The following is a 15826-nucleotide window of genomic DNA, read 5'->3' on the forward strand; positions in this document are numbered from 1 at the left end:
TTTTTTTTTCATTAATAAAGTTTGGTTGGATGGTGCAGAGAATCTTTTGTAGCTAGGGTGCCAATCTGGAATGCTAATCCCCTTTTTATTCTCCATCCACCCATTTTTTTTTTTTTAAAAAAAACTCTTATATCTATTGTTGTATAAGCCTAAATCCAATGATACGTTATCCATTTAAATGTGAGTTTATATGAGTTGCAAATCAAACTGATTAACTAACCTACATTTTTTTTATAATTTTTCAATTTTTTGTTTTTTTAATAATTTTTCATTTTTAAAAAAAATTTAAGTTATTTTAATTTTTTAAAATAATGTTTATGTACATTCTACAACAATTATGAGTGAATGTGCACTACAATTATAAGTCCATTTAACTTGTTGACCAACTTACCTATGATGTGTTTGGATTGCAGTTGCCTCCAATTTAACTCACATTGAATTCAATTCCTCACTCAGATAATTTTGTACATCAATGAATTAGAATTTGGAAAATCTTTATTTAAAATGATATAAATGTGTACATAACTTTGTACATCTATGAGAACTAATATATATCATAAACTAGTTATTATCATCATCTTTATCCCACTTATATTAGTATTCATTTGTCACCATTATCTATTCTCACAATCATCAATATTTATTTCTTGTTGTTATCATAAATCATTTCTCTTATCATCATCATATCATTGTTATTTTTATTTTGTCACTATTATTATCGTCACTTCTATTAATATAAATATTGTCACAATTATCATTATCATATATGTAATTACAATCATTATTATCTTTATTACTAATGTTATTATCACCTCTACCAATTTTGTTCTACCTTGTCATCATTATTTTCATCATCATCATTGTCATTATTAATATTATTATTGTCATATATTATTATTATCACCACATCTGTCATTATGTAAATATTTTCATATTGTCAATAAATAAAGAATTACTTTAAATATAATTTTGAAGTACTTCTTACAAAAATTAAACAATTTTTAATTATATTATAATCTATACTAACATAATAGTATTTTAGTTTATTTTACATTATCAATGTATTTTAATTAAATTTAAAATATTTCAATATTTTTTAACAAGAGAATAAAAAAATGAGTAAAAAAGTTAATGTAAAATATTTATTGTAAATAATCGTTCGCGAAATAACAAAACCTTAAACAATGTTAACCTTTGTTTAGATTTAAACTTCAAATTGATGGATTTTTTCTAAAAGAAAAGGTTCAATTTTGCAAAAGTGTGGCTCATAAAAAAAAAAAAAAAGGTGTGGCCGTGTGGGATTCGCTGAAACTAGTGGATGGGAGCCCACCTTCATTAAAGTGAAGAGCGCATACGAATGCCATAACAGAAAATAAAGCATTAATGGGGTGGGCAAAGCAAATATTAATATGGACGGGGAGGATAAGGTAACAAAGAAAAATAGCATTTTTCAAAAATAGAAAAACGAATATGGCATATTTGTAGATTTATGTGTACTTTTATTTAAACAAAGTAGATTCGTAGAGTTCCAAAATAATTATCAATTCAGATTATTTTACACACAAAAAATAACAAATGGATGAAATAAAATAATGATTTTATAAAATTAAAATTGTATTATCGTTATTTTATTTATAAATTTTGATGTCTACTATTAATAATATAACATTACATAAAGAAACTAAAATAACAATTATAAAGAGAAGGAGAAAATAGTTTTTAACAATAAGTGAAACAACATCAATGACATTTTAACACTCTTATTTTGTCCATAACTCATTTGTGAGTGATTTATGAAGTGTATGTTTAAAGTTTCAACAATTTTTATGTTAATTATGAAGGGCTTAACACAACTTTCATCTACTTTGGGATCATACACAATTGTATAATAGTACATTAAAATGAGCTTTTAAATAATAAAAAACGTAACCAAGAATATATTATTATTTATTCAAATTAAAATAAAAAGACACTTATATATATATAATAATAATAAATTTTAATGTCAATGCAATGATAGTTTTTATATTTTCATTTAATCATAAATCACCGTTTGAATTATTTTAAGATAATTGTTTTAAAAATTAATAAATTTACCATAGTAAGTTGTGATTGAATTATTGTGTAAAACTTTTTTGTATTGTTAGTGCATAATCATTGTTCTCTATAGAATAATATATGAATTTAATCTAAATAGTAATAATAAGATTGTCGTTTTCAGACAGATAATTACACATAACATCTATAATGTATAGTTGCTTGATGAGTTATTTATCTTAATTTTGTAGATCTTATAATTTCACATAAATTTAAATACTTTACATGAAAATTCACTCCAATTTTAAGGTTGAGAAAATGAGTGTTTAAATTAATTTTGTAGGTATTATGATATAGATATGTTAAACAACGATTGTTTATATAAGCAATTATTCTTACACAAGCAACTCCATGTCATATGTTCCAATAAAAAAGAGATAAATAACATCAATTAAAGTTAAACAACATCAGTTAAAGTTAAGCAAATAATGTACACACCCATTGGAAATGCTCTTAAAAGTTCATACATAAAATGATTTATAATTAAGTCAATTGTCAATTGAGTTTATGAGTTTTCTCTCATTTACACTCAAGTTTTTCTACGTTGATTTCATGCCATATTTAACTCATTATTGTTCTTTGTTAGACTATTGGCAAACATACGTCGTAGGTTACAAATTTATATAAAAATATTGTCTCCATAGGAACTTGAGTTACTCAATTCCTTCGGGTAAAGGTTATTAGTTTAATAGTCATGCACAAATTCAATTGAAATATCATGAGTTTGTCTAACTAACGAAAAATAACTAAAGTAACGGAATAACGTAAATAACAAAATTTAGTGCATCGGAAATACGTAAAGTTACAAAAATAATAATAACGAATTTAATTAATTCAAAAAAAATGTAGGATTGGATTTCATTGTTCATACCCTCAGTATTCTAATGATATTAACATATATGAATCATTTTCTAACATTACTGATGCACACTTTAAATTACCTCGAATCGATTCCTCGCATTCGAGAATCCTAAAAATATTTACTGAATATTGATCCCTCACATATGAAATAAATATCACAATATTACAATCATAATCTCGTGCTATTTACAATAAAAATGTTATGCTCTATTCCTAGTAACGCAACGTAAAGAGTAAATTCATTCAGTTCAAATTCTAAGAGTACTTTTCAGCCTAACTTAAAATCTAATTTCATAAAACTAGTGATCAAATAGAATCAAACATTAAGAATAGAATGAAATCATCAGTAATGAGTATAAAAGATTCATACATATATAAAATATCAAAAGAGATACATAAGGTTGCGAAAATTATATCCAATCCTTTGGAGAAACTAGCCGATCATTGCGTAGAGCACAAGATCAACATGAGAAATGACGAAAGATACATTCCATAGTCGCAACTCTGCAGTGCAACACCACTTCCTTTCTCCTTTATTTCTCTTGGCTTCGAGCTTTTTCTCTGCTTCTATGGTGCCTATGGTGTGTCCTTCGTTCTGGTTTTCATGGTTTATATAGAATTTGAGTCAAGAGGTGTAGACCAACTCGCCCAGGCGAGTTGTAACTAGCCCAAACAAGTTGGTTGCTTAGACTTGAAGAAATTTGATTAGCCCAAGCGAGCTAGTTGCTAGTCTGGATGAATAGTTGTATGAAATATTGAAAAAATAATCATTTTTATCCTTCCTTTTAACTTTGTTTATGGATCTAACAAACAATTATCAAAATCTATAAAATCATGGATAAATCTTTTATATTTAAACAAAAACATTAGTAAATATACAATATATATAAAACAACTAGATTTAAGGAAATTTAAAAAAAAAATTATTATAATTAAAAGAAAAATTGCATTTTAATATAAAAAATAACTAAATTGTGACACTTGTTATTCTCATAATATAAAGGCATTTCTTTTATTTCTTCATTGTTGTAATAAAAATAATAGTTCATATTTACAAGTTTCATCAACACAACAATCAAGTTAATATAACTATAGCATAAGTTAATCGAAAGAGCTTATAAACTTCCCAAAAACTTCCAAAACATACTTATTAGATTGTTATAGTTCAAATATTTTTAATCAGTATACTGTAATTATAATTGTAATGTTATGTTTCTCATGTCAACTAATTATGTAAAATATTGAATAAAATTGGGATAAAGATACCTCATTGTAAATGAGAGAAAAGGAAAACTCTTATATAAACGAGAGAAAATCTTAGAGACATAAATGACATAATCAGAATATGGACATCAAAATCATCACACAATTAGAATACTTTAGAAACTGAAACTACAAGTAGCCAAATTTTTATACCAATTAGAAATTAAAGTAATTATGTATGGGTAGAGTAGGAGAGTCTAGAGGAACAAAGAGGCAATAACTCTCAATCCAGCTAAAAACTAACAAAGCACATAATAACTATTTTTTCCTTCTCAAAAGTCGTTTATAATAACACCACTCGACCTAATTATAATAATTTAATTAATTAATAGTTAGACATTAATAAGAGATGGCGTGTGCTGGATTAGAGGGGTTGTGTAGTTAGATTTCGAAGACATGAAGCATACACGTCGAAGCGTGATTTTGTCACTTTCACCTACTTGAAATAGCAAATCCAGCCAACCTAGATATCTTCTCATTTTTATTTAAAGTATGATGTCTATGTATTATGTATTAATAGTGTAAAATAATTTTATTTTATTATTTAATTATAAATTATCTTTTGAATTATTTTATGATAATTATTTTAAAAATAAATAAATTTATCCTATATAATAGATTATGATTGAATAGCTTTGTAAAATTTGTAATACAAAGATCATTTTTGTTAAAAAATACTGTTCTCTGTTGATGTTTGTCCTAACAGCAACAGCAGTAACAAGAAGGTTAGGCTTAAGAAGGAAAAGGGTTGCAACTTACATTACATTACATGTCCACCAACTGGTGGTTAGGGTTTGAACACTTCCAAGCAATCAACCAGTCAACCACCCACTCCCCTCTCCTATTTTATTCTTTGCCTCAATTTACTTTTTTCATACTAATAACATGGTGTGATATAATTGATAAATAATTTTAACCTTTAAATATATAATTATGAGTTTGATCTATTATTCATGTATATGCACATATGTTGAGAGTGATCAAATCCTTAATTAAATAAATCTCAATATCTCATATTTTAAAAATTAGTCATTAATTTTTTACAAAAAATACCTTAATTTAAAGAAAAAAAATCAATTTCACTAATACACCATATGACGCCACACGCCACATGCCTTCCTATAATATTATATACCCTTATGTTCTATACTACAAATTTTTAATACGTTCCTTTGTCACACGTGATTATCCCTACTATGATTGGCACTGAAATTTACTAATTATTTAATCCATCTTGTCCAATACCAATTTACTAAAAGATAAAGTTTAGTAACCATAAGAACTTAAAAAATGCCGTAATTGTTTTTTTTTTTTAACAAAGGTTACAGCAATAAGCTTTACAATAATGTTTAATTTTTAGTGGAATCAATTGATATCAAAATATGTTAAGTAACATTAAATTTTTGAAAGATTAAGGTAATAAAAAGTACCCCTTTGTCTTATTTTATTGGTTACTTTTGAATTGTTTTTTCTCTCACTCAAATTATCTGAAACTTTAAAATATTAAGAAAAATATTATTTTTTTAAATAATATCAGCTACAAAAAATAAATGCACTGCAGATATATAGTTATAATTATACAGTGTAGTTAATAAAGATATTTTAGCTACTCAAATAAAATTATTTTATTACGATGAGTATTGATATAGTTTATTATTTTTCTTAAAATATATAAATTATATTAAATGAAAATATCATTATTAGTTCAGATCGGCTCAATAACATTATCTCTAATAAAGGATACTTATTATCTAGACAAAATAAAATCATGAAGCATATAAATTAATTAATAAATGTTAGTTCAGGTTAATTGACAGTCTCTCTGGTATGAATTCTAGATATATAATTATATTTAATACTCAAAAAAATAATTTTATTACTCATAATAATTTTATCAAACTCAAACAAAATTATTAAATATGTGAATTCTTACAAGAATGACAATGAAACTGAGAGAATATTTAATCATTTATCTACATCATCCTATTTATTATCACTAGGAGAAATGAGGCAAAGTTTGTGCCTCTCTATATTTTCAAAAAAAATATAAAAGTAAAATAAGAGATGATGGCAATTAAATGAGAGTGTACATTTGTTTTGAAATTGGACTTCATTTGTAGTTTTTGGAGGTAATTTTTCCATGTACAAATAAAATATAGTACTAGTAATTCCTATAAATAATGTTGAAGCAAATCAAATTCCTATTAAATAGTTGTATATACAATTTTTCCACTAACAATACGTATAAATTAAAACCATATTTAAGAAACAACTATTGCTGCCACGAAACATTAATAGTTTTTAATAGACCATAGGATTTAATCACGACAAATATTAATTAGTATTTTAAAGATATTGATTAAAAAATTCAAAGTATAAATATTTTTAGTAAGAGATAAAAAATTATGTTATTTCTGATTTTTTTAATGCTTTTTTATAATTTACACAATAAATGTTTTTATCTTTTAATTTTTTAAGCAATATTCTTGGGATAATAATTAACCAGACTCCTTTATTAATAGAATTAAATAAAATAAGAAGTTGACGTGCGGAAGTAAGCAATTTATTTTTCTTTTGATTTAATTTATTATTAATAATTAATAATCCTTTTATGTTCATTGGTTGGTGCTGCTGTTTAATCCAAAGATAATTTGAAAAAATTTATGTCTTGGGATTGCCACTTGTCTTGGCTTCCCCAAACTGTGGATTCTTGTCTGTAATTTTTGTTCTTAACCTCTCTTCTCTCTTACCTTACTACCATTCTTTTCTCTTCTTTGCTACCAACCTGAATCTCTCTCCCCTGTTCCTCCCTTCTCCTTTTCTCTATCAGGTATTTCTCTTTTCTTTCATAGTTTTCATCTCTTCACTCTCTTTTTTTCTTCTTCTTTATGTGTTTGGCTTTTGTCAACAACAACAGTGCAGAACGAAAAAAAATAATAAAAAAAAAGCTTGAGGTGACTTTGATGATGGTAGATAGTACTTCCCATGGTCACAACTCACAAGCTTTTGTTCCAACAGGAGGGGTGGTGGGGTTAATTTTTCATGATTAAAAGCAGAAATTAGAATGTTAAAAAGCTAATGTGGAGTGGGAAAAAGTTAAATTCTACTTCAAAGGCTTCAGATTTTTTCGCTCATGATTGTTTTATGTTTTTTGATTGACCTATCTTTTCACTTTCACTTTTGTTGTGTGTTCTTCTCAACCTCAACCTGGCTTCTGTGCTTTTCACTTTCAACAACCACCACCACCATAGGGTTTCAACTTTGAAGCTAATTATGTTTATGGGGTTTTGGTTTTGCACCCCGTTTTTGGTTTTGTTTGGTTTTCAGGTTTGTTTGCATCGTTTTCTGCTACCTCGTTTCTCCGTTTTTCACTAACAAAAAAAAAATGAAAGAAGCTTCCTTTGGTCAATTTGCTTAATAGGGCTAGCAAAACTTTTCTTTTCTTAATCTATGGTAATGAAAGTACGCGTTTGGCCAAACCCCTTTAATTCCTCACGCCGTTTAAAGCTTAAGCCAATGTTTTGTGGTTAATGATAGAGCATAGATAGTGATCTAATGTGTTTCTGATTGCTTTTTCTTATGATGTGGTGTTTTTGCTTTATAGCAACGTAATCTTTTCCTTTGATCTTACGTGCTTTCTATTTTATTAATCTTTTCCTTTATCTTCAATAACCTTTTCCTCCCTTTTGGATCATTTTTATTCATTCAATTTAGGTACTCTATTGTAATGAGCTTTTGTTTGTGCAACATCATTATCCTTTCCTCAATCTTGTAGCTGAGGTGACATTATATATTTAGCTCAGCATCACTACTGGTTTCTCGAACCTAAGCAGCGAAGGAGATGTGTGGCTGATTCAATTCTAAAGGGACCAGAAACAAGCACATCTGAATTTCAATTGTTAATTTACCATGTATACGAGCCAAGCCTTTTCTTCAGGGTCCTATGCGGATATGTTGTCTGGGAATCCTCTTTTACCTCATAACTACAGTGAAACTGTAGAAGGACAAAATGAGTTGAAGTTCATCACATCCATGAGGGACACAATGACTATGCAGCCTATTGATGGGCATTCCAATGCCGCCGCCACAGGTGATTCAGAGTCTTTTGTGAATGCTGGAGATTCCCATTCCCATGTTATTCCAAGGACAACACAATTGGGAGTTGTGGAGAGTGAGCAAAATGTACTGAACCAAGGCTTGTCTCTTAGCCTTGGCTCAGTGATGCCTTCTATTGCATCTGTCCCTACCTTTCCATATCAGTATCCCGGCACCAGTTTCTCTTCACTTATGACTGCTTGTATCCCAAATTCAAAGGACTCTTCATCTCATAAAGATGATGAGACCAGCCTACAAAGGGAATTGAGAAATGCTGAGTGCATGGCATCTTTAGCTTCTAGAGGATTTCACAAAAGGGAGGATTTGTATAATCCACATGCCTCAATGTGCATTAGTGAAGGCCGAAATGATGGATTGCAAGGTTTTTCCAACAATGTCTTGAACTCACAATACCTCAAGGCAGCACAGGAGTTGCTTGATGAAATAGTAAATGTCCGAAAGGCTTTGAAGCAAACTGGTTTGGAAAAGCAACAGAGTTTCCGTGATATTGGTTTAGATGGCTCCAAAGATTCAGATGGAAAATCTACCAGCCAATCCGTGCAGATATCTTCAGGCCCCAATGGTTCTGCTGCAAACTCTTCATGTGAGCTATCACCTGCAGAACGGCAGAATTTGTTGGACAAGAAGACAAAGCTTTTGTCAATGCTGGATGAGGTAAACCTGTAGACTTTGTATCATTGAATTAAACAGTTCTTTTCTATTCTGTTGATATAATTGCCCTGATCTGACCCCAGTTCTTTTGTGTTTCATATAGTTGGTCGTCTAATTTGTGTTACACAATTATTTAGTGTATGTTTAGTTTATTTTGAAGTACAAAGCTTTTTTTTTTTCTGTATTTTATCTAAGAACTTTCAACACATACTTTTTTTTTTTTTTCTAATCTTGTATGTTATTTTTTTCCCAGAAAAAAGTATGTGTTGAAAGTGCTATATATTTACTAAGATTCCCAATACACTACTGTGAGTTGTTCACAGAGTAAATACTTTCTCCGTGGTTGATCTTCAGTTATGCAATTTAGTTTTATGCAAATCCTACATTAGTGTTTGATTGAACTGTGTCTACTTAGATACTAAAACAAAGATAGTACTAGTGATGACGGTGATGTGATGAGAGTGTTAACTAGTGACTTAACTCTTAATCCTTTCTTTTGCTCTTCTGGCAGGTGGATAAAAGATACAGACAGTACTGCCACCAAATGCAGATTGTGGTGTCATCTTTTGATATGGTTGCTGGATGTGGAGCAGCTGAACCATACACTGCACTTGCCTTGCGCACAATATCGCGCCACTTTCGGTGTTTGCGCGATGCCATTAGCAGCCAAATTCAAGTGACTCAAAGGAACCTCGGAGAACAAGAGGGAATACCTCGTCTCCGCTATGTTGATCAGCAGCTTCGGCAACAAAAGGCCCTTCAGCAACTTGGTGTAATGAGACAAGCTTGGAGGCCTCAGAGGGGACTTCCTGAAACCTCTGTTTCAGTACTCCGTGCATGGCTCTTTGAGCATTTCCTTCATCCGTAAGTTCCCCTCCCCTGTTCTTATTTTATTTTTAACTTATGATATTAGATCTAATAATTGTTTCCCAAATTTCATTTGCTACCAGTTATCCTAAGGATTCAGAGAAAATTATGCTAGCAAGGCAAACTGGCTTAACAAGAAACCAGGTACAATAATTAGTGTTTTCTAAATTGTAGAGCATTGTATGTATAAGTGCATGTTTGTGAATGATTAATTGTGGGGAAATAATAACTTTTTCTTAAACTTTTACAAAGCTGATTTGCACTGTCATCTAATTGTAAATTGTTATGTACGACAAATTTGTTAACTTTTACAATAACTGTTTTATAAGTTATATTAACGATGATTTCTAATTGATTAACATTGCAAAATGTTTAAATGTATTCTGTGAAAATTTGTTTTTGATGGGGATCAAACAGTAAAAATAAGTGACTGCCTATAGTTTTAGTCCTGTGACATGTTTGCTAATCTTTATTTGATTCATTTCAGGTGGCAAACTGGTTCATTAATGCAAGGGTGCGTCTATGGAAGCCAATGGTTGAGGAAATGTACAAAGAAGAATTTGGTGATTCTGAGATGAGCAGCAATCTATTATCATCAGAGAACACACTCAAAGCTCCAAGAGATGATGTTCAAGCTTCTGACAATAAAAGGGAAGAGTCCCAGGACAACTTAATAAACGTTGATGATAGTGTTCAGCATCATGGGTTGAAGTTAGATCATGCCTCGGAATTGGACAGAGGGATCCAAAGCAGTGATCATGGAGAAAATGCCATGGATCCTAGAATTGGAAAATTGCAAGGTGACCAAAGGTTCAACATGAACAACAGCAATAACAATAGTCCTTATTATGGTGATGGCTGCGTAATGGCTTCTACTCCTGCCACATATGATTTACCAGAGTTAGGTAACATTGCTGTCGATGGCCACGTGTCGCTTGCATTGGAATTGAGGAACTGTGAAAGCCAAGGATTTGGTGTGTCAAATGATGACATGCATAAACGACATAAGAAAACATTGGCTTCTTCCCCAGAGACTGATTTGCTAGATTACCATTTCACAGACCCAGGAAAGCAACAAAACAAATTTGGCAATCCTCACCTATTGCACGAGTTTGTTGTGTGAAGAAGGGTTGGAGAAAATTCTAAAGTTTTCAAGGGAACTAAGGAAATGTGTACCACCAAAGTAGTAGATAGATAGACAAAAGCCTATGTTGTTGTTGTTAACTTGGTTGCTCATTCTTGTTGTCCACAGTTCATAAAAAGCGATGTAAATCATGAACCGTACAAAAAATATACACGTAGGTATGTGTAGATATATTCTCTTGTAATATCGTGGATGGATGATTGGTTGTATCATGTGCAGGCAATTTTTGTAAGGACAAGGAACTTATCTTGTGCATCATGATGTATAAGGGAATCTTGTCAAAAACGTAAAAGGAGTACTACCATCTATCTGAATGCATTGACTCTTGTGCACATTATTGTAGTTCGTGTCTTTCATGAATGACGATGCTTCACAATTACATGAGGAGTACAAACACATTAATTATTAATATTGTTAATACTATTTGCCATTTGGTTCAGCAGTTAAGGGTGTTTCTGGAAGCCTGATTGATTGGTATTGAACCCAAGTTTTACATTTTCTAAGCAATGAGAATTATGGGCAGGGTTGATGGAATTGATATCCAAAACACTCGGATTTGTTTTAGATTTGTTATGCTCCTTTCGTTCCTTTCATCCGTGTAAGATATCAAGAAATACAATAAATTTTATTGATCTTAATAAAGTTATGAAATTTTTTATTTTAATGTTTTCATTTCTATCTCATAATAGATGTATGTGTAAATTAATTATAGATTAGGTGAAAAATAAGAATATAATTGACAAAAGAATAATTAATGTTTTCTTAAACTTTAAAAATGACAAATAAATTGAACAATTTTTTCTCCTAAAAATCCAACTATTAAAAAGGAACCTAGAGACTAATGGCTTTCATAAGTCTAATTTTGAATTATTAAACTTGATGTAGACGTGTATCTAAATTAATTTTAACCAAAGATTTTGCATTAAAATATCTGTGGCATGGTGAAATTGATTATGGATGCAAACAAATCAAATAGGTATTTCACAAATCATAAAAGAAATTCTTTTGGGGGGTGAGCAAAATATCCATTAATCTCTCTCCTAATGGAAAATCAAATGGACATTAAATCAGCCTCAGCTAATCTCATACTATATTGAAATTGGATTGAAATTTTGGGCCAATATAATCCTAGCTAGGAAGATTAGTAAAACCAACACCTCATGGAAGAATCAATGTTTTCATATTTTCAAGTGTTACAATGATGTGGTGCAATGATATTTGAAAACAATGTGCGTTAGCACGGTTCAGTTAGTGTGTGATTGAGTACAAAGTGAAAGCAGGTGCCATAATTTAAGAAACAAACTAAAAAGGTTGTTTTAATAAAGTAAAGTAAAGAAAGCATTTTCTTTCTTATTCTGCATCCATATTATCTATGAAGGTTCACAGTCACAGATTGACAATCCTAGAGTGAAGAGTGTGCAGAAGCCAGACCAAAGTTTTGACCTCTGCTTTTTGCATGGCACAGAGATCAAATGAACATAGCACAGATTTACTCTGTTCCGATTCAACTTTTTCAGTCTTCAAAAGCTGGAAGGTTGATGCTTTCGCTTGTTGTTTTATGGTCGGGGAAGGTTGGGGACCATGTTGTTTTTCTGTCATTTTCTACGTTGCCAATTTACTTGGCTTCCAAGATAGGGCAGAACAGAACACTGCAGCCTCATAGGTCTGAAATGTAGCTGAGAAAGAGAGGACCCCCTATTGCTATCTTAGAATTATTTAAGGCATGTCAGCATCCTATTGAACTAGTGCCAAAAAAGTTAAGCCTACAAAACTTCCGTATTAACCTAAACTAAGTATAAAAATAATTCACCTATGCTATGAAAAAATTACAAAGGGTAAGTTTTTGAGATAACAGAAGGCATGATTTTACTAATAACACCGAATTGTCTTGGCTATCCACTAATATAAAGTAGCAACATTTATTTTTGTTGTTTCAATCAGGATATTCAAGATTAATCGTGAAAGATAAGATTCATTTAATTAATTAATCTTTTATGATATATATTTTTTTATACACGTCATAAATTGAATTTATGATCACATAAAGGAATAAGATTATGAGTCATGTCTTATTATATTTTATACATCACTTTTTTATTAAATTATATCAATACACTTTTATATATGTGTCTAACCCAATGATTATATTATGTGATTATATATATATATATATATATATATATATATATATTTTTTTTTTTTTCTTTCTTTTTTTTCTTTCATATCTAGCATTTGTATGTCTGACATGTTTACTGGTGTCAGGGGACCTGCAGTTTGCAGCTAGCTTGGCATTCATTTGTTTTCTCATTAAAGAAAAGTCGGGTTTTATTTTTGTCATGTGAAAACTCTCATTCCCTAAACAGCCCTGTTTTCAAGTTTTCACTGGTATTTTGAAATAAACTTTCATTTTTCTTATGTACTAATTTAAAAGAAAACTTATATTTCTTCGTCAATTTTGTACATTTTTTTACAAATAAGAAAGAGCTAAGAAGAAAAGAGAGAGGAAAAAAAAAATCTGAAATAGTAAGAAATATGATGTAATAGACTAAGAAAAAAGTCAGTATTGGTATTTTTTTTAATCTTTTTGTAGGGGAGTGAGAAAAAATGTGTTTTGCGGTTAAAAATGGTCTTAGTTTGTACTAGTATTTTTTTCCCATTTCTTTAGAAGGTAAAACCTTTAACATTCATTAAAACTAACAAGATTTTTTTTTATATATTTCTGCCAGTAATGGGAAAACGAAAAAAAGTAATTTTCATTTATGATTTTTTATGAGAAATGCTAGCAAGTGTACACTTTCTAACAAATTATTTATAATTGATTGAAATTTATCAAAAATTATAAAATTTTGTTAGATTTTTTCTTATTTATTAAGTCATTCATAATTTTGTAATTTTTAATAAATATTAATCAATAATAAATAATGCATAATGCATAAAAAGAGTTTATTACTAAAAAAAATTATTACATAATTGCTATGAAGCTATGTATTTAGTCCACAAAACAAAGGTCCCCTTAATCAAATCAAACTGCTTTCTTTATCCGGAAGCAAACTCTCCAGAATGAAGGACAGGATGTATCATTTATGTGTATTAAAAATGGGTATAATTGTCAAAATATGTGAGCTAGATCAACAAAATTAATTTAATAGTAATATTTAATTTAGTCTGACTTAGCAATTGGAACAATTCAATTTGATCTACCCAATTCGGTTTGAAATAGATCTTGGTAAAAAAACCTAACTTGTGTACTGTATCATTCTACTGCTCTTGCTTCCTACACCTTCTAGTTTTGCTTCCTGCACCCTGTTAGGACTGAAACGGACAAAAATACCCCCTCACCCTCTTAAAGGCACCAGGCATCCCACAACCTTGGCATAGTGTTATGAAAAGTGACCCAATCATCGACTGATCGAGGCATTGAGTCAATGGATCAGAGGTCGAATCAGTAAGTCACTTATTATATATATATATATATATATATATTAAAAAATTAAAAATGTATAAATATAGTTAACAAAAAATGTGATCAATCCATAGTCTATATTTCAATATTACATAATTATTTATTAACATAAATTATTTTGTTGGATATTATCATTAAATTATTAGAGAAACTCTTGTTATTTTTTCCTGTCGAGTACAAAAATTATCAAATGATCATGAACAAGTATGATGAAGATGTACAAAAGACATAAATATTAAATCATATCAAGATCTAGATAATAATGATTAATTATTATATATTTTTATCAAGATCAAAATAATATTATAGGAGCATATTATATGCTAGTATTCAATAATTAGCTAATAGCTCAACATGTGTTTAGAAATTGTAAAAAAGCCTATAAAAAAGGAATTGAAAAAAAAATGATTGATCGGATCAAATCAGGTTAATCTGATCTGGTTCACTAGTTTTTGTCAAATCTTATCAAATCAAACCGGGTTAATCAGGATCAACTATATTTTCGGTCTGATGACTTAACCGAACTGATCAAGTCATCGCCTCCTAATCCGATTTTCACAACTATGCCCTAGTCTCCTCTTCCTTTTCTAATTAGTAATAATTGGTAATTATGAATTGCCCAAGCACCTCATTCTCCTTCTGTTCTTCCACCTCCCTACTTGTTTTTTTTTTCATTATTTGTCGCAATGCATTATGTAATGTTTGTTTTGGAATGTTAAAAACATATTTAGGAACAAGCATTATGTAAAGGAAAATTATTTTTTTGTGTTATGGATTATGTAATCCGAAATTATGTTAACATAGTTCCAGAAAAGTCTATCCGTAAGGAAAAAATTATTTCTTGTATTATAGAAAAGCTTATCCATAAGGGCTTTGAAGCATGATATGTTATGGAAAAGTCTAACCACAAGCCAATTGAAACTATTTATAGGCTAATCTGGAATATATTCCAAAATGTCAGTTATGGAATATTAAAAATTTATTCCAGAACAAGCATTTCGTAAGAGAAAATTTATTGTGTTACGGATTATGTAACAATTTCAGAAAAATCTATAAGCAGGGATTGATTTTTTGTTGTTATGAAAAAGCATATCCATAAGGACTTTGAAGCATGATGTGTTATGGAAAAGTCTATCCATAAAAGCTTTGAAGCATGATGTGTTATGAAAAAGCCTATTCATAAGTCAAGTGAAATAATTTATTATAGACATTACAAACAAATTTACACCCGTAGAAGACGAATATGAATACGGGTAATACCCACTTTTTTTTAACGGGAATAGAGAATATATAAGTCTTGCTACAACGAGTAATAATACATTGAAAAATACACATTCATTTTCACAATGATTGTTATAATGTTC

The 15826-nt window shown here is 29.6% G+C and overlaps 1 protein-coding gene across 3 annotated transcripts; it reads left to right on the top strand.

Moving 5' to 3' along the window:
- The first annotated feature begins 6878 nt into the window (after positions 1-6878).
- LOC114384821 (BEL1-like homeodomain protein 7) lies at positions 6879-11417 on the top strand. 3 transcript variants are annotated; one of them, XM_028344619.1, is made up of 5 exons: positions 6879-7051; positions 7936-8991; positions 9500-9852; positions 9939-9999; positions 10343-11417. In XM_028344619.1, exons 2-5 carry the CDS (start codon positions 8131-8133, stop codon positions 10976-10978), a joined length of 1911 nt encoding a protein of 636 aa, XP_028200420.1. In that variant the 5' UTR covers positions 6879-7051; positions 7936-8130; the 3' UTR covers positions 10979-11417. The 3 variants fall into 3 exon arrangements, with proteins under 3 accessions (XP_028200420.1, XP_028200422.1, XP_028200421.1); XM_028344621.1 differs by having other exon boundaries at positions 7997-8991; XM_028344620.1 differs by lacking the exon at positions 6879-7051 and adding an exon at positions 7125-7548.
- Positions 11418-15826: the final 4409 nt, after the last annotated feature.

Source organism: Glycine soja, chromosome 14 (assembly GCF_004193775.1).
Source record: "Glycine soja cultivar W05 chromosome 14, ASM419377v2, whole genome shotgun sequence".
In the NCBI taxonomy this organism is placed as follows: Eukaryota; Viridiplantae; Streptophyta; class Magnoliopsida; order Fabales; family Fabaceae; genus Glycine; species Glycine soja.

What these genes read in the sequence shown, in the direction of transcription:
- LOC114384821 (XM_028344619.1), top strand. Translation starts at nt 8,131, where the DNA reads ATGTATACGAGCCAAGCCTTTTCTTCAGGGTCCTATGCGGATATGTTG. An exon ending in TTTTGTCAATGCTGGATGAG is followed by an intron (nt 8,992 to 9,499) that starts GTAAACCTGTAG and finishes CTCTTCTGGCAG; the next exon opens with GTGGATAAAAGATACAGACA. An exon ending in CTGGCTTAACAAGAAACCAG is followed by an intron (nt 10,000 to 10,342) that starts GTACAATAATTA and finishes GATTCATTTCAG; the next exon opens with GTGGCAAACTGGTTCATTAA.